Below are 19,805 nucleotides of genomic sequence, written 5' to 3' on the forward strand. Positions count from 1 at the left end.
TGCAGGTTTAACTGTGTCCCCACTGGTAGTGACTGGGGCAGCAGCACCCGGAGCCTTTGGAGAGGGATGCCCTGGGCACAAACCCTTTGGAAGCCTTGGCAGGCCCTGCTCTGCAGGGGAGAGGAGGATTTGCCCTCTGCAGCAGGAACCAAGGGAGTGCAAAGGGCAGAGAAATGCTGGGTTATTCCCAACAGCTCACAGCAAACCCTGCCCCCAGATTGCTTTTTCCCCCAAGGAGAAACACGTGGCCCTTCTGGTTAGGATTTGTGTAAGTGGCAAATGTTTTCATGCAGATAAAAGGAGAGGCAGGGAGAGAGGCCCAGGGTTCTGGTTTTGTGAAGTATGGGGGAAAAAACCAACTTACTTCAGTAGTTTTATATTGCACATAATCAGCTCCTTCCAATTCACAAAAATCATGGCAACTTCTTTTTCTGTGACCAGCTCAGACTCCATCAGTGGTTTCTGGAAGATCTGGGGAGTGAGAAGAGGCCATTTAGAGTGCACAGGGTAAGGACAGAGCCAGCACCCCTGTCCCTGACATCCATGGTGTTGTTCCCTGGGACTAAGGAGACCCTCAGGTATGGGGGCTTCAACAGGGAGTACTCTGAATGTGTAGGGGTGCTGGTGTTAATGCTGATCTGGATAACCTGTTTGAAACCTGGGAATTTTAGCAGAGATCTCCTGCAAAAGATCTCAGCATTCCTTTGATACTGCAACTGAAGATAGGTTTTACTTTGGACTCTTCTGTGGAAGATCTGATTTCTCTGAGAGTCCCCAGTTTTGCATATCTTGAACTCTTCCTCAAAAAAGGACTTTGCTTTTTTGTCAAAGGAATTGTCCATAGCTGGCTGTACTAATTCCTTTTTTCCTACCTCTAAAGCCAATCACAGAAGTGATAACTGAGCCCCACTGCTCATTTATCACTCACTATCTGCCCCCTTCAGAGTAGGGGATGTGCCTCATTCCAGAACATTTGTTTAAGCTTCACAGCCTGTACATGAGAAATGAACACTGAGAGTCAGGAGCAAAAGGGCTTTGCTAAAATGACACCTCAAAGATCAGCATTTTGGTGATGGTGGCATGGGGGATTGCCATGGTATGCACCCACCCACAGCTGTATCTGTATATCTGTATCTATCTGTTTCTCTGTATAGCTGTATCTGTATGTATCTGTATATCTGTATCTATCTGTATCTGTATCTCTGTATCTGTACCTGTATCTATATCTATCTGTATATCTGTATCTGTATTTATCTGTATCTGTCTATCTGTATCTGTATTTATCTGTATCTGTATATCTATATATTTGTATCTATTTATCTGTATATGTATATCTGTATATATAAATATTTGTATCTGTGTATCTGTATCTGTATATCTGTATATCTGTATATCTGTATCTGTATATGTATATATTTGTATCTGTATTTATATGTATATTTGTATATCTGTATCTGTATATATAAATATTTGTATCTGTGTATCTGTATCTGTCTATCTGTATCTCTGTATTTGTATAGCTATCTGTATCTGTATATCTGTATATATAAATATTTGTATCTGTGTATCTGTATCTGTATATCTGTATATCTGTATATCTGTATCAATAGAGACAAAGGAGGAATGGGCAGAGACCCCAAGGCAGGCAGGATGGCAGTGAAATGCAGGGATTCTGCACAATGCAGGGACTTTGCACAATGCAGGGATTTTGCACAATGCAGGAATTTTGTACAGTGCAGGAACTTTGCACAGTGCAGGAACTTTGCACAATGCAGGGATTCTGCACAATGCAGGGATTTTGCAGAATGCAGGGATTTTGCACAATGCAGGAATTCCGCACAATGCAGGGATTCTGCACAGTGCAGGGATTTTGCACAATGCAGGGATTTTGCACAATGCAGGGATTCTGCACAATGCAGGGATTTTGCACAATGCAGGAATTCTGCACCGGCTGGGGGAGGAGCGCCGGGGCTGCCGCACCTCTGTCACCAGCTGCAGGTCGTTCACGTAGTTCTCCTCGGTGACGATGAGCTCGTGGATGTAGCCCTGCCTCTTCCTCTCGGTGGGGGTCAGCATGTCCAGCAGGTGCAGGTCTGCACACCCTGCAAAACACAACGGCAGTGGGGCCTCAGTGGGGCTGGGGCACAGGGACCCACCTGGGGCTTCTCCATGGGGCTGGGGCACAGAGACCCTCACTGGGGCAGCCACAGCAGCCCTGCAGGAGCTGCACTGCTGCCTGCCCTGCTCACTGCATTCCTGCTGACATGGCTCTGCATGGACAGCACTGCTGCCTGCCCTGCTCACTGCATTACTGCTGACATGGCACAGCCTGCATGGACAGCACTGCTGCCTGCCCTGCTCACTGCATTCCTGCTGACACAGCCCTGCATGGACAGCACTGCTGCCTGCCCTGCTCACTGCATTCCTGCTCACACGGCACAGCCCCAGCAAAGCTCCATCTCTCAGGGACTCCAAACATTCCATTTAACACATTTTTATTTATTCCAACCAAGGCCATCGCTGTGTGTGAGCTCTCCCTCCCCTCTGCCTGCCCATTCCCAGCCTCTCCCTGGAGCCCAGACCCCTTGGGCTGTGCCATTCCAATCCCACAGGGATGGCTGGCAGGGAAAAGGGGAAAGGACTCCATGTGGTGTGAGGAAAACACAGAGACATCCCAGAGGGAATTAGGGAAGAGCTACAGCTCCCTAAAGTTCCGAGGGCACTTTGGAATGAGGGATGCTCCATATTCGGGTTCACTTGGCCCCTGTGCTCGCAGAAATGCTGCTCCAGAAGGGCCGGCAGGGCCCCTGCACTCCTCCACACTTCCATAAAACTGCTCCCAGACTTTGAAGAGCCTGAGCCAGGACCTGCCAAGGCCACTGCAGATCCCACCGATGCCAGGGCCGAGCCAAGGGTGCATTTTGTTCTCCAGGAAAAGGCTGGCACTGAGAGCTCCTCTGCCATCAGCTCTGTCCTTTCACTGCTGCAAACCTCCCTTGCACTGATCCCCTCAGATGGCAGGGTTTTATATCAGTTCCACAATCTTGAGTTTTCTTTTCTGCTCTGAATTAGACAGACATTTAATTCCATTCTTTCTTCTGTAGGCCATTATTTTTCAGCTGAGCTCAATTAAGTTCTTTGAGACTGGAACACAGAATGTTTTCTTCCAGTTTTTGCTACTTTTCTGCATAAAACACAATGCATTGCAAAAAGCAAAGTTGATTTCTAACAGGTGGAAAATGTCTGGCTCTAAAAATGATCTATTCAACTATTTTCACACAACCAAAATTCTCCAGTTGAATTCTTTCCCTCACCCTCAGCAAATTCAGTATATTCCTCATGGAAAGAAACTTTCCTCATGGAAACATCAGGCCCCAGGTAACCCTTTCAGTTCTTTGCACATAAAGTTATTACTTAGGGAGTATTTCCTGCACTTTCAGCTTCCTGAATGGAGCTCAGACAATGCCACTGGGCAGATCCAGGTGTATCACCAATATTTCCATGGAACACCAGCAACATCTGCTTTAACTGATCTGTGCTTCTGAAAGGGGAATGTTGGATTTGACTTAAAAATAACAAAATACCCCAAACCAAACCAAACCGAAAAACCAAACAAAACCAACAAAGCAAAAGCAAAACCCAAACAAAACCAAATGAAACAAAGCCAGAACAGGAGACAGCCAGCCCGGGCTGTTTCCTCTCTGACTCTGGAGTTGGGAGCTGGGATCAGGTGGGAAGCAGAGTTATACAGACAATGCTCCCTTGAGACACAGGATGTCACAGCCCTCCACAAAGTGCAATTCAAACTTTGCTTGGAATGAAAAACAGATGTGGAGAAATATCATCTTTATGCCAAAACTATGGATTTTGGCCCCTTCCAAAAGCCAGAAGTTTGATCTCTGTGGAATAAATGTCTGATTTCAGAGCAGCTTCTTTGGTACCAAGGAAACCACAGGTCTGAGGAACAGCCCCAGCTCTCCCAGTGCTTCATTAGAAGAGAAACAAGTGTTTAATTACTTTTCCTTGGGGAAGTTCTTGTTCAAAGATGTTCAAAATCCTTGGCCTGAAGGTGATTTCCAAGCACCAAGCCCTTGGAGGAAGCACTGACATTTTGAATAATGAAGCATTTTAGTGGCAGCCAGCTGGGCTGTGAATGCTGCTCTGAACCACTGAAACACTCTGCTTTTGAAGTGTTTGGGGAAAAAAAGCACCCAAATGTGAGCAGAACATCCCAGAGAGACTTTCCTGGTGGGAGATTTCTTGGTGAGCTGCACAAGTGCAGAGATTTTTCTTGTCTTTGTATGAAGAACACTGAAGAAGAACTGATTCCTTTCCAGGTGGAGATGTCTGGCTCGTTCCTCATGGATGCCAAAGAACTTTGGTGAACTGGATTCCACAGATCAGAGTCCTGGAATGGTTTGGGATGGGAGGGACTTAAATCCCACCCAGTGCCACCCCTGCCATGGCAGGGACACCTCCCACTGTCCCCAGTGTCCAGCCTGGCCTTGGGCACTGCCAGGGATGCAGGGGCAGCCCCAGCTGCTCTGGGAATTCTTTGCTTCAATCCAGGAAAGCCAGGGAAGGATGGGGAAATGACAATAATGAACTTGGTTGGCTCTCAGGAGGGTGAATCCGTGAATTCTGCCATTCTGTCTGGACTTGGAGAACCCACAGACAAATGCTGGAACTGCAAATCTGTGCCTTGACCTCCCAGCGCCACAGTCCCTGCAGATTAATGGGCTCCAGAAATGTAAAAAATCCTTTCAAATCCTTTGCACAGAGTAAAGATGTTGTTCCTCTTCCTTACAAGGTCAGCCCTGAATGTCTGGGTCTCCCAAGACGAACAGTGAGCCTAAACCAAGATGCTGCTTTTTGGGAAAGGAGCTTCTGCTGTGGAAATCACTGACCCACACCCATGGCCACAGCTGCTGATCCCTTTTCATTTCATGTCGTTTCCAAGCAGTGCCACTGCCAGATTTCCCTGAAAGCCTCGAGCTGGCCCAGGCTGAAGTGACCAGGGCACAGGAGAGAGGGATCTGTCCTGATAGAGGGACCAGGAGCAGGCAAATATCTCACAGTTTGGAGTTTTCCAGAAAATGCTTCAGGAGAAGGGAACAGCACCCCAGGAGAGCGGCCCCTCACTCAGGTAAATTATTCACAGATCCCAAATCCCTGGGGCTGGCACAGCCCTGCCAGCCCATGCAGTGCCAGCTGTGTCCCATGGGCACCTTGTGCCCAGCCCAGAGCACTCAGTGCCACCTCCAGGGCACACCTGCAGGGATGGGCACTGCAAAGCTCCCTGGGCAGCCCCTGCCAAGGCCTGAGCTCCCTTTCCATGGGCAAATTGCTGCTGCTGTCCCAGCTGAGCCTGCCCTGGCCCAGCCTGAGGCCGCTCCCTCTGCTCCTGTCCCTGTTCCCTGGCAGCAGAGCCCGACCCCCCCGGCTGTGCCCTCCTGGCAGGGCCTTGTGCAGAGCCACGAGGGCCCCTGAGCCTCCTTTGCTCCAGCCCCAGCCCCTTCCAGCTCCTCAGGGATTCTGCAGCCCCTTCCAGCTCCCTCAGGGATTCTGCAGCCCCTTCCCAGCTCCATTCCCTGCCCTGCACACGCTCCAGCCCCTCCAGGGCTCTCCTGCAGGAGCAGAACTGGGCACAGCCCTCCAGGGTTCTCAGTGCTGAGTTATTTAAATCACAGCATTTCACCATTCAGCTTTCTTAGCACCTGTTTCAGATGCAACCAATTCCCCTTAAATCTCCTGGGATGGACCCTCCACTGAGAGGCCACCGCAGGTGTTTGGTGAGCACATTGGGATCAAACTGATCTCTCCATCTGCAATGCCCAACCCCATTTCTGAACTGTTTTCAATAATTTTAGCAGGTCTGGGGTTTCTCAAGCAGACCAGTGTGTCCAGGTCCTGTCAGAGCACAGCACCTCCCTCTGAGCTGCAGGGAAGGAGCTGGATACAAATCTGGGCAGTGCCATGGCAAAGCTTGCAGCATTATTTGGGGGTGGGATTCAGAGGTTTGGATGTGGCATTGAGGACGTGCTCACTGCTGGGGCTCCAACCTCAACCTCTCCAGACCCACTGCTTCTGCCAATCCCTCTCCAGAGGCTGCTTGGGGACAGTAAAATCCCACATGGGAGGGCAAGAATGCCTCCAAAAATGTAAATCCCAGGGTTAAGCAAGGCCTGGAGGGGTTCAGAACACATCAGAAACCAAAGCTCAGCCCCGGGCTGTGCCCCAGGGTGTCAGATTGAGCCCCTGGCACTCAGGGCACAGGAGCAGCAGAGTCACAGCAGAGGGGGCAGCACTGCCCATTCCACAGGGAATTCACAAACACTGAATGTGCTGTGCAGGCACTTCACTTGGAACCCGCAATGTGGGAGCCAAATGCAGCATTTTAAATGCTCCAACCTCTTTTCAAACAGCATTTTATCATTTTTTCCCTTTCATTTGGCAGAGGGACAGCTCTGATCTCTGCTCCTGTGACCTGATGGGATCCAGGGAGCAGCTGGGGCTGGGCCTGGAGGGGTTTAGGTTGGATTTTAGGAAAGGCTCTTGCCCAGAGGGTGCTGGCACTGCCCAGGGAATGGGCACGACCCCGAGGCTGCCACAGGGGGGTCCCTGGGGTTTATTCCCAGCTCAGTTCAGGAGATTTGCTCATTGAAGTCCCCAGGTGGGCAGTGAAGTCCTGGAGAAAACCATTTCCACTGGAACCCCAGGACAAGGGCCTGAAACCCAGAGGTCACCTCAGCACCGTGTGGGGCTGAGCAGCCCTTGGTTCCCTCCCCTCTGGGTCAGTTCTACTCAGTCATAGCTGGGGTATATTGCTCCTGAATCTACTGAAGTTGTCTAGAGTTAAAAACAAGTCATTTGTCATCTGAATTTACTGCACAGAAGTTGCTATTTAACAAGTTAAATAGCTGGAGTCAATAACCACAAAGAACTAAAAAGTGCTTTAAAACCAAACCAGAAATTCAGTCATTTTTCTTATGGGAATAAAATGTGCTCAGTGAGCTCATGGAGACAGAAAGTGAAGCCACTAAAGCTCCAAAAGGATTGAGGCTTGAATAAAACTGATCCTGAATATAAAGCAAAATGTTCTTGATAAACCCACATTTCAGACTTAGAGTTCTCTTGGACAGATTTCAAGCATTGAAAAGAACAAATTCTCTGAAAGAACATCCATGGGAATTCTTTGTCAGCACTTGAATACAGAAGGAATTCCCACAAACATCAAACCAGTGAAGAATAAAACCCAGCAGCACTGGCAGCCTCTGGAATTCCACTTTCCTCTCCTCCCTCAAGTGACAATTCCCGTGCAAGGGGAGAAGGCCCTGGCACAGGGAGGTGAAGGCAGAACCAATTCCCAGAATGCCAGGCTGGTTTGGGTGGGAAGGGATTGTAAGGATCAGCCAGTGCCACCCCTGCCATGGCAGGGACACCTCCCACTGTGCCAGCCTGCTCCAGCCTGGCCCTGGGCACTGCCAGGGATGCAGGGCAGCCCCAGCTGCTGGGGCAGTCACTGCCAGGCTCCCTTGCTCATACAGATATATATTTTTATATTTATATATATATTTATATATACATTTATAAACATTTATATATTAATATCCCTAAAGACAAGTAAAGCAGTCACTGCAATGCCCTGCTCCCTGCAGCTCAGGGAGAGTCCCTGATGAAGAGGAGGAGGAGGAGGAGGATGAAACCCTCCCTGCTGAGGCAGCAGAGCCCCCTGGGGACTCAGGGAGGGAATGGACACTGCAGGGACTCCAGCATCTGTCACTGAGCCCCAGGGGAGTGCTGGGATTCTTACAGGGGATTTCAGTTCCCCTTCACCCTGAGGCACCAGCAGTGCCTGCTGTGTGCTCAGCTGGGACAGCAGCAGCAATTTGCCCATGGAAAGGGAGCTCAGGCCTTGGCAGGGGCTGCCCAGGGAGCTTTGCAGTGCCCATCCCTGCAGGTGTGCCCTGGAGGTGGCACTGAGTGCTCTGGGCTGGGCACAAGGTGGGCACAGCTGGCACTGCATGGGCTGGCAGGGCTGTGCCAGCCCCAGGGATTTGGGGTTCCCTGTGAGGGAGCCCAGCCTGCTCCTCCAGCCTCCCAACGCTGCCCCAGGAGCTCCCAGAGACCTTGGGGGGCTCCAGCCCAGCCCTGAGGACAAAGGGGGAGAAGCTGCAGGGGCTTCACTGCATGTGAGGAGGGAGAGAAGAGAAGAGAAGAGAAGAGAAGAGAAGAGAAGAGAAGAGAAGAGAAGAGAAGAGAAGAAGAGAAGAGAAGAGAAGAGAAGAGAAGAGAAGAGAAGAGAAGAGAAGAGAAGAGAAGAGAAGAGAAGAGAAGAGAAGAGAAGAGAAGAGAAGAGAAGAGAAGAGAAGAGAAGAGAAGAGAAGAGAAGAGCAGCCCCTGAATCCCCCCCAGCTGAAGCACTGCAAATATTTCACACAGACCCACTCTGTAGCTCTGGCCTGAGGTCACAGCACCCTCAGTGTCCTCAGGACCAGAGCTTTCAGTGAGTCAGGTGTTCAACCCAGCAGCTCGGGATGGGAAAGGAGGGAGAGGCTCTGACAGAGTGGAGTCAAACCTGGCTCCCTCCATCCCCTCAGAGAGTCCTGAAAATCACCACTGGGATGTGCTGCTCCATTCCTGCACTTGGCAGCAAGTGGCCATGATGGAGAAGAATTATTTTTTAATGGTAGGAGTGAAAGATGTATTACTATTTAAATATTGTCCTAAAAGGAAGGAAAATCTGTGCAGTTGTGCATATCTTCAGACTTGAGCTTCTGGCATAAAACACATCCCAAATCCAGGAACAGCCATGTTCAGGCACAGGAACAGGGGAAGGAGCCAATGGGTGGAACTTGGGAGAAACCCCTCCAGGGCTCCACAGCAAACCAAGAAAAAATATTTACTTTATCAATTAAAAGAATATCAAAATCCACTGCTTGGTCCCTGGGCAGGGAATCAGAGAATCCCAGAACACCCTGAGCTGGAAGGGACCTGCCAGGAGTCCAAGGACACACAGCAATCCTCCCTGAGCCAGAGGGGCAAAGGCTGCAGGGAGCAACGATGGATCTGGGCACTTACAGGGAAACCACGTTCCAGGAGCCAGGCAGGTGTCCCTGAGGGCTCCAGGTGTCCCTGAGGGCTCCAGGTGTCCCTGTGTCCCTGAGAGCTCCAGGTGTCCCTGAGGGCTCCAGGTGTCCCTGAGGGCTCCAGGTGTCCCTGTGTCCCTGAGGGCTCCAGGTGTCCCTGTGTTCCTGGAGGTTCCAGGTGTCCCTGTGTCCCTGGAGGGCTCCAGGTGTCCCTGAGGGCTCCAGGTGTCCCTGTGTCCCTGAGGGCTCCAGGTGTCCCTGTGTTCCTGGAGGTTCCAGGTGTCCCTGTGTCCCTGGAGGGCTCCAGGTGTCCCTGAGGGCTCCAGGTGTCCCTGTGTCCCTGAGGGCTCCAGGTGTCCCTGTGTCCCTGGAGGTTCCAGGTGTCCCTGTGTCCCTGGAGGGCTCCAGGTGTCCCTGAGGGCTCCAGGTCTCCCTGGAGGGCTCCAGGTGTCCCTGAGGGACAAAGGGCTCCAGTGCTGCTGCCAAAGCCCTCGGGTGTGACCCAGCAACGAGACAACAACAAACACTGTCGGCCTCTTTTGTACGAAGGATTTAATTCTCTATACATGGAACTAATTGGAAAGGCTGGATTACAGTTGTTAAAGCTGCAGGTTTTTATATATTTATATAATTTACATTCATAGTGATGAAATACTGAAGTGCAACTGAGTAAGGAGCTTCACTTGTCCTGTGCACCTTTGCAGGACGGGTGGGGAGCGGGGAGCTGGGCTGGGACAGGGGGACACAGACACCAGGAGTAAGCCCGTGGTAAGTCAGGAGTAGCAGGGCTCTGTTGTGCTCTGGGAGGCCTTGGAGAGGGCACTGCCAGCACCTGCAGCAGGAGCCAGGCACAGCCCCAGCTCCCACGTCTGTGTCAGTTCCACAGTCTGCGTTAGAAAATGTAAACATTGGCAATGGATTGCAGGGTTCAGGTCTATACATTCGTTCTTGTCAGGACAATGACTCGTTCAGGTGCTGCTCCAGGGGAGCTGGGAACTGTGGCAGCCCCAGGAGGGAACACTGCACCCATTCCTGCCCCAGGAATAGACAAACCCAGGGACACACACACCAGGCTGTTTGCTCACTGTTTGCAGCTACAAATAATGTGCAAAATCAAATGAACAGAGCTGGGTAAAACATCCCTCCAGGTTTGCCTCTGGCACGGGGAGGGCACCTCCCCTCCCCACAATGGGTTACACACTCAACAACAACACCTGGTACAAACAGTACAGTAACTACAACAAAATACCTGGAACTGGGCACATTTAAACTTCCTTAAACTGATTTTAACTCCTTCTGTTCTTTTGTAATTAAAAAAAAAAAAAAAGAAAATTAAAATAATAATTAAAAAAAAGACACATTGACAACACTGGACAAGTGAACAATAAAAAAGAAAGATACATAAAGTCTCCAATTCATGGACATTTGGAACAATTTTAATAGCACATGCAGCATTCCTTGATAGTGGGTCTTTTTGCACAAACAAAAATTGCAATGAAGAAATTAAATTTATAGTTTTCCTTTAAAAGGCTAGAATATATCTTTAAAAAATAATTTTTAAAACTACCAAAAGCACCTGTGCAAAGGTGGAAAAATTAGTTTGGTAACTCTGAAAGCCACAAAAGGACCCACTATCCTCTGATTTTTATTTTTTTTTTTGCGTGTGTGTGTTTTTGTTTTGTTTTGTTTGTTTTGAATCAGTTTAATTTTGTCGGTAATTAACTCAACCATTGCGATTCCATGCAACTAAATGTCAAATGAGGTAAAACTGCTGTGCAGTGTGTTCTTGACTCAGAAGGCAGTAGATGATCATGCTGGAAGGCACATGATCAAGGCTGCATCTCCCATCATCCCTCTGGGCACTGCTATGGGATAGTGGGTCTCTTTGAGGACTTTCAAGCCTGAGTGGGGGATGGACAACATATGATTCCTAGAAAAAGGAGGAAAACAACACATAAGCAAAACAAAACAATGAGCAAATTCAAGCTGGGGAAATGAGGCAGGCGTGGCAAGGCATGGAGCAAAAATGATGGGGAGGGGGGACGTGCTGGGGGGGATGGGAACAAAACCAACCAAACACAGCGGGGACAGAAAGGTCTTCAAAGAGCCCCGGGTTGGGGCCCGGCAATGCTGCATGTGGGGGCACCGGGGCCACGGGGACACTCACACTGCTGGCTGGGGTCCGTGTCCGTGGTCAGCTTCACGTAGTTGGACGGGAAGAGCCCCACGTGGCCGTTGACCTCCCCCTTCCACCAGTCGGGGTCCTCCCTGCTGAGCACGGTGATGATCTGGCCCTTGCTGAAGGCCAGCTCGTCGTCGTTCTGCGCGCTGTAGTCATACATGCCGATCACCTGGCACACTGGGACAGGGCACAGCATCACCGGGGCTGCAGCCACCCCCCGGGCACCCCTGAGCCACCCTGCCCTGCCAGGGCCCCACATCCAGCTGGGCATCCCCGGGGCCGTGCCCATTCCCTGGGCAGTGCCAGCACCCTCTGGGCAAGAGCCTTCCTGCTCTCCAGCCTGGCCCTGCCCACACGCAGGGGTCACCTCTGGACACTGCCCATGGCTCGGGACAGCTCACAGAATCCCAGAATGACCAGGTTGGGAGAGACCTTCAAGGCCATCGAGTCCAGCCCAGCCCCAACCAAACCCTGGCCCCCAGTGCCACATCCAGGCTCTGTTAAACACACCCAGGGATGGGGACTCCACCCCCTCCCCGGGCAGCCATTCCAGAACTTTCTCACCCTGGCTGGAAAAACCTTTTCCCTGCTCTCCAGCCTGTATTTCCCTTGGTGCAGCTCGAGGCTGTGTGCTCTGGGTGTGTCAGTGCTGCTGCAGACAGAGCCCAGCCCCAGGTGAGCACAGGCCCCTTTCAGGAGCTGTGCAGAGCGATGGGGGCAGCCCTGAGTCTCCTTTTCTGCAGGCCGAGCACCCCCAGCTCCCTCAGGGCTTCCTCACAGGGTTTGTGTTCCCTCTCCAGCCTCGCTGGCCCCTCTGGACGTGCTCAGTGTCCATCCAGGACCCTGCAGTGACCAGAGCCCATCCTGGGGCTCAGCTCAAACTCCAGGGGTTTAAAAATCCCAAAGTTTCATGGAATCCCAGCAGGGCTTGGGTTGGAAGGGACCTCAAGGCCCATCCAGTGCCACCCCTGCCATGGCAGGGACAGCTCCCACTGCCTCAGGGAGCTCCAGCCTGGCCTGGAACCCCCACCAGGACTGGTCAGTGGACAGGGACAGTCCAGTCTGGGACACATTAGAACTTCCACTATTGGAAGCTGCAGAATGCAAAAAAAGCCAAAGGTGATGCCTTTGTTGTCCCTGTGAGGTTTTCAGGACACAAAAATCTTGGGAAATACAAGAGAAAATGAACAGAACTGGACAAAAGCATCCCAGGCCATCCAGGCTGCTCTGCTGGCACCCAGGACTGCTTCCAGCAGGGATTTTCTATTTCCTGCAGTGGAACTCATCCAGCCCCAGAATCCAGCTGGTCCTGCTCCCTCCTGACAAAGCAGCTCCCTGAGCTCTCTGGAGCAGCAGGACTGTTCAGTTAAATCAACAATCCCCTCTATTTCTCTGCTGTTTTCTCTCTGCCAGGCCACAGGGCTTCTGCTTTTCCCACCACACATCAGACTCCCCTTAATGAGCCTTGCTGGCAGCTTCTCTCCAGAGGATTAATCCTAAAATTTGCTTTCATTTTCATCCTTGTAGCAAGCCAGCAACTTACTTCAATTTGCCAAACAGCTTTTCCTTTTTTTTTTTTTTAATAATTACAGTTTGATTAAGATTTTGATGTTCTGCAAAAAGTGCAAAAATTTTATTCTGTAAAATTTAGCATGTGGGGAAAGCCACAGATTATCAAACCTGAAATAATTTCAAAAATACATTAAAAAAAATCTCATCCTATTTCCTTGTAAAAGTTGTGTCTCAACGCTGAGTTGCCGTTCTCAGCCTGAATTCCAAGAGGCTTTAGGGAGGCATTTGCTGGATCTCTGTTACAGCCACCAGAGGGGCAGGGCTGAGATGGAGGAACATCCCAGAGCTCCTGTCCCACAGTCAGGGATGGGGTGGTTTGGGGATGGACACACATCCAGAGCTCCTGTTCCATGGATAGGGATTGGCTAGGGATGGAGACACATCCCAGAACCCAGAGCTCCTGTCCCACAACCCAGGGATGGGGTGGTTTGGGGATGGACACACATCCAGAGCTCCTGTCCCACAGTCAGGGCAGGGATGGGACGGGATGGGGGATGCAGGAACACCCCAGAGCTCCTGTCCCACACTCAGGGATGGTTTGGGGGATGCAGGAACGCCCCAGAGCTCCTGTCCCACACTCAGGGATGGTTTGGGGGATGCAGGAATGCCCCAGAGCTCAGAATTCCCACACTCAGGGATGGTTTGGGGGATGCAGGAACGCCCCAGAGCTCAGAATTCCCACACTCAGGGATGGTTTGGGGGATGCAGGAACGCCCCAGAGGCTCTGGAGCATGGCACACTCCCAGGTGAAGGCCCAGCATGGGCACAGCGGGCAGGGCAGGGGTGCCAGGGGTGCCAGGGCTCACCTGAGGGTGCTGCAGGCCTGGGCAGCTCCGTGGGGGTGCTCTTGCTGGTGCCAGGGCTCAGCAGTTTGACGTAGTTGGCCGGGAACCAACCGATCTGGCGCTTCTTGCCACGGGCCTGCGGAGACAGAGCGGGTCAAGGGGATGGGCAGGGCACAGCTGGCCACAACTGCCCAGAACTGCTCAGAACTGCTCAGTAACTGCTCAGGAACTGCCCAAAACTGCTCAGAACTGCTCAGGAACTGCCCAGAACTGCCCAGAACTGCTCAGAACTGCCCAAAATTGCCCAAAATTGCTCAGCAGGGCCTGGGCAGCTCCAGGGGCTCAGAACTGCCCAGCCCAGCAGGGAAAGGTTGGGCAGGGAAAACTCAGCTGTTCTGTGCCACTGGCTGAATGTTATAACGTTAACATCGAATCTTGTCAGTATTTCTAATTTTTAACATAGAATCTTGTTAGTATTTCTAATTAAACGCCTGTTCATTATTACACCTGTTACATTAAAATAGATCCCCAGGTTGTGACAGCTGAAACAGAGATTCAGAATCCAAATTTCCTCTTTTTTTTTTACAGAAACAGATCCAAGCTTTCCAATGGTGCCTTGTGCCACCAAAGCAGGAAACCTCATCCTGTTATCCCCCCAAACCCCAAATGTCCATTGCAAACCAAATCCATAAAAATTCCTTGCAGTAAGAAAGGTTCTTCCAGAACTTTGAATCCCAGCTTCCAACTCTACCTCAAAAATGATTTTAACTGTTTATTCTCTTTGTGTTAGAATAAGGTTGGCATTTTGGGCAAGGAGAATTCTGCCTCTGAAAATCAGATTGTTAACTTTGGTGGAAAAAAGTCATCTAAAGGATTCACTATTCTTGAACTACTTTCTTCCCTGTCTAAACCTTTACTGAAAAAGAAAACACTTGATCTAAGGTCTATTTAGATATTTTAAGATATTTTTGAACACTGCATTAAAGCTTAAATGCTTAATGCTAAAAACATTTGCCTTATTTTCCCTTCACTCTGACCCCAAGTGCGGAGCAGGAGAATAAAAACAACAGTCAGGGATTGCTAAGAAAATAAAACCCAATTGTAAAACCACATGTAAGGCATTAAAGCATCTAAATTACATCTGAGCATTTACACAACCAAGGCTGAATTGTTTCAGAGCCTCCCAGCAGCTGCTCAGTGCCAACTGTGGCAGCTCCTGCCCAGAGAAGTTTCTTTTCTGTTTTAAAATACATTTCATGGAGACTCTTTAGAGGTAAAAGTTACCAACAGCACCAAGGTTAGTGAGAGAAAACCCCAATGGAACGCTGGGAAAGGATTTCTCCACTACTAAAAACCATTTAAAAAAAAAATGTGATTTTACTAGGAAAAAAAAAAGGAACTAACTTGGAGCTCTCCTTCCCACCAACCACCTGGATTCTTCTTTCTGATTAGGATCAGCTGGCCAGGAGCAAGAGTCAGCTGTTCTGGGCCTGTGGCTGTGTAAGAGGCAATAACTTGGGCAATTTCTGTTGAAGCAGAGGAGGAAAGAAAAGGTTAATTTGAAAAAAATCCAAGCAACATTTTATCCAACATTAATTCTGCTGCTACAAGCCTGTGTTATTCCTTTCCACAAAACTGTTATGGATTGATGTATTTCCATGAATACATGTGGGAACTGGAAAATCAATGAGAGGTTCAGAGAATAAAGAAGTAATAAACCAGAGGTGCAGCAGCTCTGTGGTGGGAGATCAATAATGTTTGAAATAGAGAATAATAATAATGCTAATAATGCTAATGATATTGATAATAATGCTAATAATGATGATAATGATAATAATGATGATGTTGGTGATGATGATAATAATACAGCATATTATTATTATTATTATTATTATTATTATTATTATTATTATTATTATTATTATTATTATTATTATTATTATTATTATTATTATTAATAATAATAATAATAATAATAATAATAATAATAATAATATTACAGCTCTCAAAATGCAGTGTTTTCCAGTAAATCCATCTTTGCATTTGGCTCCCTAAGGAGAGGAGACACACCAATGACAAACCAAGGCTGGCAGACAGTTTCCCACCACCTGGCCCCAAAAGGAATATTTTTCCCAAGCAGCAAAGAGGATTTCCCTGGAAATCTCTGCTCCCTGCCAGCCCAGGAGTGGGAGCTGCCAGCTCCAGAAACTCCCCCAGGCTGTGCTGGGGCTCCCTCTGCCCCCAGGGCTTGGGGAACAGTTCAGGTCCCACAGGGAACCCAGCTCTGGACCCCAGTGCAGCCGCAGAGTTCTGTCCCCAGCCCTGTCCCCAGGCCATGTGCAGGCCCAGGGGGACACATTTACCACTCCAGGGTGGGGCTGGGGCTGCTGGAGCCTCCTGAGGGACCCAGGGCAGCCCCAGCCCTCAGGGATTCATCCCCAGGAACCCACAAACCCTGCAGGGCTGGCAGCAAGGGAGGCTTTGGGGCAGGGCAGATACCAAGGGAGGTGGAGCCCAGCAGGGAAATGATCAATGATGGATGTGAGATTTAGAAGGAAAGGATCAGTAGGAACATGAAAAATGATCAGAGAGGAATTTGAGAGACAAAGGAGCAGCATGAGGAGGATGAGGAGCAATCCAAGGGCTGCAGAGAACACAGAACAGCAGAACCTCCCCCAGCAGGGCAGGGCCAGGGGAGCCAGGCAGGGATGGAAGCCTGGAGTGACAAAGGGGCTTTAAACTGGGTCTGGGGTCAGCACACACAGCCATGGAGCCATGGAATGGAGCCATGGAATGGTTTGGGTTGGAGGGACCCCAAATCCCACCCAGTGCCACCCCTGCCATGGCAGGGACAGCTCCCACTGTCCCCAGTGCCCAGCCTGGCCTTGGGCACTGCCAGGGATGCAGGGGCAGCCCCAGCTGCTCTGGGCACCCTGTGCCAGGGCCTGCCCACCCTGCCAGGGAACAATTCCTCATTGCCAACATCCCACCCAGCCCTGCCCTTCCCAGCAGATCCCAGCCCAGCTCCTCCCTGGTTTGCCCTCACCCAGCACTGATTCTGCTCCTGGCTTTTCTCTGTTTAAACCTCCCACTCCCCTGCCACACCTGCTGTATCTAATGAGAAATTCCCGCTCCTGTCTGCTGCTTCCACAGCCAAGGAACCTGCAGAGGGGCTGGGGACAGGGGAATGGCTCCCTCTGCTCTCTGAGCAATCCAGCAGGAAGCTCACATCCGCCTCTGAGCAAGCAGAGTTTCATTCTCTAGCTAGATGTTATTTAGTGATTGACACACTAGAATGATTAGAGGATGAATTCTTTTATTACATTTACATTATTCATTAACTGCATTTATTCCAGTTATTTGATAATGGTTTTCATCAGTGCAAACCACTCCAAGATGATCAAGAGCAAACACTATTTTCATGGAAAAGGTTTTGTTGCCATTGAATTGAACACTTAAGAACAGAGAGAAGGTGCTGCCACAATTTTTGACTCACCAGGTTTCTTCCCTAAGCTTCCTGTTTTCCCAGCTGCTCCTGGAGCCTTGAAATGGAGAACAAGAGGCAAGTTTAGCACTCAGGGTTCTTCCTCCAGTACATGGAAATGATTTACAAAGCTTCACCCAACAAGCACGTGAATCAAAAACTCACAGGAAATTCTGTTCTTACAGAAACCTTAATATTTTAGATGGCAATAAACATCTGGGAATAAATACCAAGCGTGAAATGGATGGTTTGTTAATGCAGAAGTGCAGACTTTTAGTCCCTTTTGTGGGCTGCAAATACCAAAGTATATCCCATGTGCAATCCCAAAGAGATCCCATTTGGAATTCCAAGGGAGATCCCATGTGCAATCCCAAAGGAGATCCCATTTGGAATTCCAGAGTAGACTCCATTTGTAATCCCAAAGCAGATCCCATTTGTGATTGCAGATCCATGAATCTACAGAATGGGAATTCTGTGGAGCTGAGCTGAAACAACACAAGTTTCCATCCCTCCAAATTGCTGGGTTGCAAATATTCCTGAGCAGCTCCCTGCAGCCAGGCAGGGTGAGGTGAGGGATGAAATCTGCACCCAAGGGATTGGGAAGCAAAGCCTTTGAAGAGCCACAAAAATCCAGCAGAGCCTGACACCAGTCCAGCTCCTGGCCCTAAATAATTCCTGCAGTTTCCTGCCAGGCCACTGAACAGTTTCTGTCCTGCAGAAACTTCAATCTAAACTGGACTGTGGGACTGTGGCCAGGAATGCTGGGGAGCCATAAAGGTCCTCTGGCCTTCAACACTTCCACCTCCCTCAACTTCTCCCTCAGGATCCTCCTCACAAATTTGGAGCCAACATTAAACCCCTTGAAGGCCTCCACAGAATCCTCATTCCTGTCTGGAAAGAACAGTTTCCTCCTCCACATTCTCCCTGCCAACTGAGGTTTGAAAACCTGGGGATTCTGGCAGGAATTGAACTGAGGAGTAACTGAACAACAGCTCAGGGCTGAGAGAAAAGAGCCCCTCACCCCCTGTGCTGCTGTGAGGCGCCCATAAAATGGATCCTCAGCTTGCCCGGGTGTCTCAGAGCTCCCTTCCTGTCACACACCATTGCAGTTACAATGCAGCAGATCCTCCTCTCCTCCCTCCCTCCCTGGATGGTCCCCAGCCCCCTCCCTGCCCTGTGAGCAGGGCCAGGAGAGCCCCAGGGGATCGGGGCAGGAACTGTGCTGTCCCCCCACCGCCAGGCTCAGCCCTGTCCCCAGAGCAGGCACAGGGCCAGGGACAGCTCAACACCCCCCAGTGGGGCTGGGGCTGCTGAGGGACCTGGGGATGGGGGGACATGGCCCTGGCAGCCCCACACAGGGGATGGACCAGGGGGATCCCAGCAACTCCTCCTGCCCTGGGAAGGGTTTCTGCCAGAGGAACACCCTCTGCCCCCCTCAGCAGAGAACAAGGGCTGGGCCTCCAGAGAAACCTCTCCAGAACAAGGGCTGGGCCTCCAGAGAAACCTCTCCAGAACAAGGGCTGGGCCTTCAGAGAAACCTCTCCAGAACAAGCACTGGACCTCTAGAGAAACCTCTCCAGAACAAGGGCTGTTCCTCCAGAGCAGCCTCTCCAGAACAAGTGCCTGTTCCTCCAGAGCAGCCTCTCCTCCCAGCCATGCCTTGGTCGGCCCCCATGCTGCTGGACTGAGGCACATGGACACACCAAAGGCTGGGACATTGCCTTTTCTGGGGAACAGAGAGGTGATTTTCAAATAGAAACCTCAGAACCACCCTGACCACACTGAGTCTGAACTGACTTTGGGAATTCTCTGAATCCTCAGTGCAAAGCAGAAGGAACACACGGAAAACTCCTACAGCACTTAAAGCAGTAACACAATTCATAAATGACACATTTAGGATGGTGCCCATTTCTGGCCCACTCAGCAGAGGGAGAAGCTTTTCCTGTCCCTTCAGCTGAGAGACAGCAGAGCAGTGAGGACAGAGCCTGTCCCTGCACACCTGGGACACTCCCTGAGGGCACCTGGGACAAGTGATGGAGTCTCCTGAGCCAGCAGAGCAGAACCTGCTCTGTCAGTTCAATAATCCCCAGCAAGGATTTGCCAATTGTGCCCTACACAGGACCCTTCAAAGCCCAGCTTGATCCATTCAGGGATTATTTTCTGAAGCCTTGTGCAAAGTTTTATAATCAGATGTCTTGAAATTGTTGTGTTTCCAAGCCATCCCCACAGAGGGAATTCTCAGCAGTGCCCAGAATAAACCCTGTGTCCATCCCTCCCCTAAGGAGCAGCCTCAGAATGGGCCATTGTTCCTCTGAAGAGCAAAGACATTCCCACATTTTAATAAAGGAACAGGGAATGGTTTGTTTTACCACCCTGAGGTGAATGGGCACAGAAGAACAAATTTAAAAAATTCTTCAGCTGTAGAAACCATTGAGATTTTGAGTAATTTCTAGAAACTCTGCCCTTGCTGCTGAAAGATCAGCCCTGCTTTTCTTTGGTGCTGTCAATAGTGCAGAACTCATGAAATGATTCCTCTTTTCAGAACATTTTGCAGCCCAGGCAGCTGTCCAAGCACAGCAGCACATCTGAGTGTGAGAGAGTGAGGTTTCTGAGAGCCAGGACTCTGAAACCCCCTGCAAAAACTGGCTCAGGAGCAGGCTGGGGAGCAAAACCCAGTTCCCCACTTGGAGGCA

The 19,805-nt window shown here is 50.2% G+C and overlaps 1 protein-coding gene across 4 annotated transcripts in view; it reads right to left on the bottom strand.

Annotated features, from left to right (window-relative positions):
• ITSN1 (intersectin 1) overlaps positions 1-19,805 on the bottom strand; it is a 108,692-nt gene that overhangs the window by 11,594 nt on the left and 77,293 nt on the right. For 3 of the 4 annotated variants that reach the window (XM_074533568.1, XM_074533557.1, XM_074533563.1), the window contains 6 exons: positions 17,125-17,170; positions 15,033-15,154; positions 13,650-13,764; positions 11,257-11,448; positions 1,981-2,102; positions 365-471 (listed from right to left, as the gene is read on the bottom strand). In XM_074533568.1, coding sequence (XP_074389669.1) covers positions 365-471; positions 1,981-2,102; positions 11,257-11,448; positions 13,650-13,764; positions 15,033-15,154; positions 17,125-17,170 — 704 coding nt within the window. Of the gene's footprint in view, positions 1-364; positions 472-1,980; positions 2,103-10,503; positions 11,020-11,256; positions 11,449-13,649; positions 13,765-15,032; positions 15,155-17,124; positions 17,171-19,805 lie in introns of those variants that run through there. The other variant, XM_074533570.1, reaches the window with a different exon arrangement.

Source organism: Zonotrichia albicollis, chromosome 2, assembly GCF_047830755.1.
Source record: "Zonotrichia albicollis isolate bZonAlb1 chromosome 2, bZonAlb1.hap1, whole genome shotgun sequence".
In the NCBI taxonomy this organism is placed as follows: Eukaryota; Metazoa; Chordata; class Aves; order Passeriformes; family Passerellidae; genus Zonotrichia; species Zonotrichia albicollis.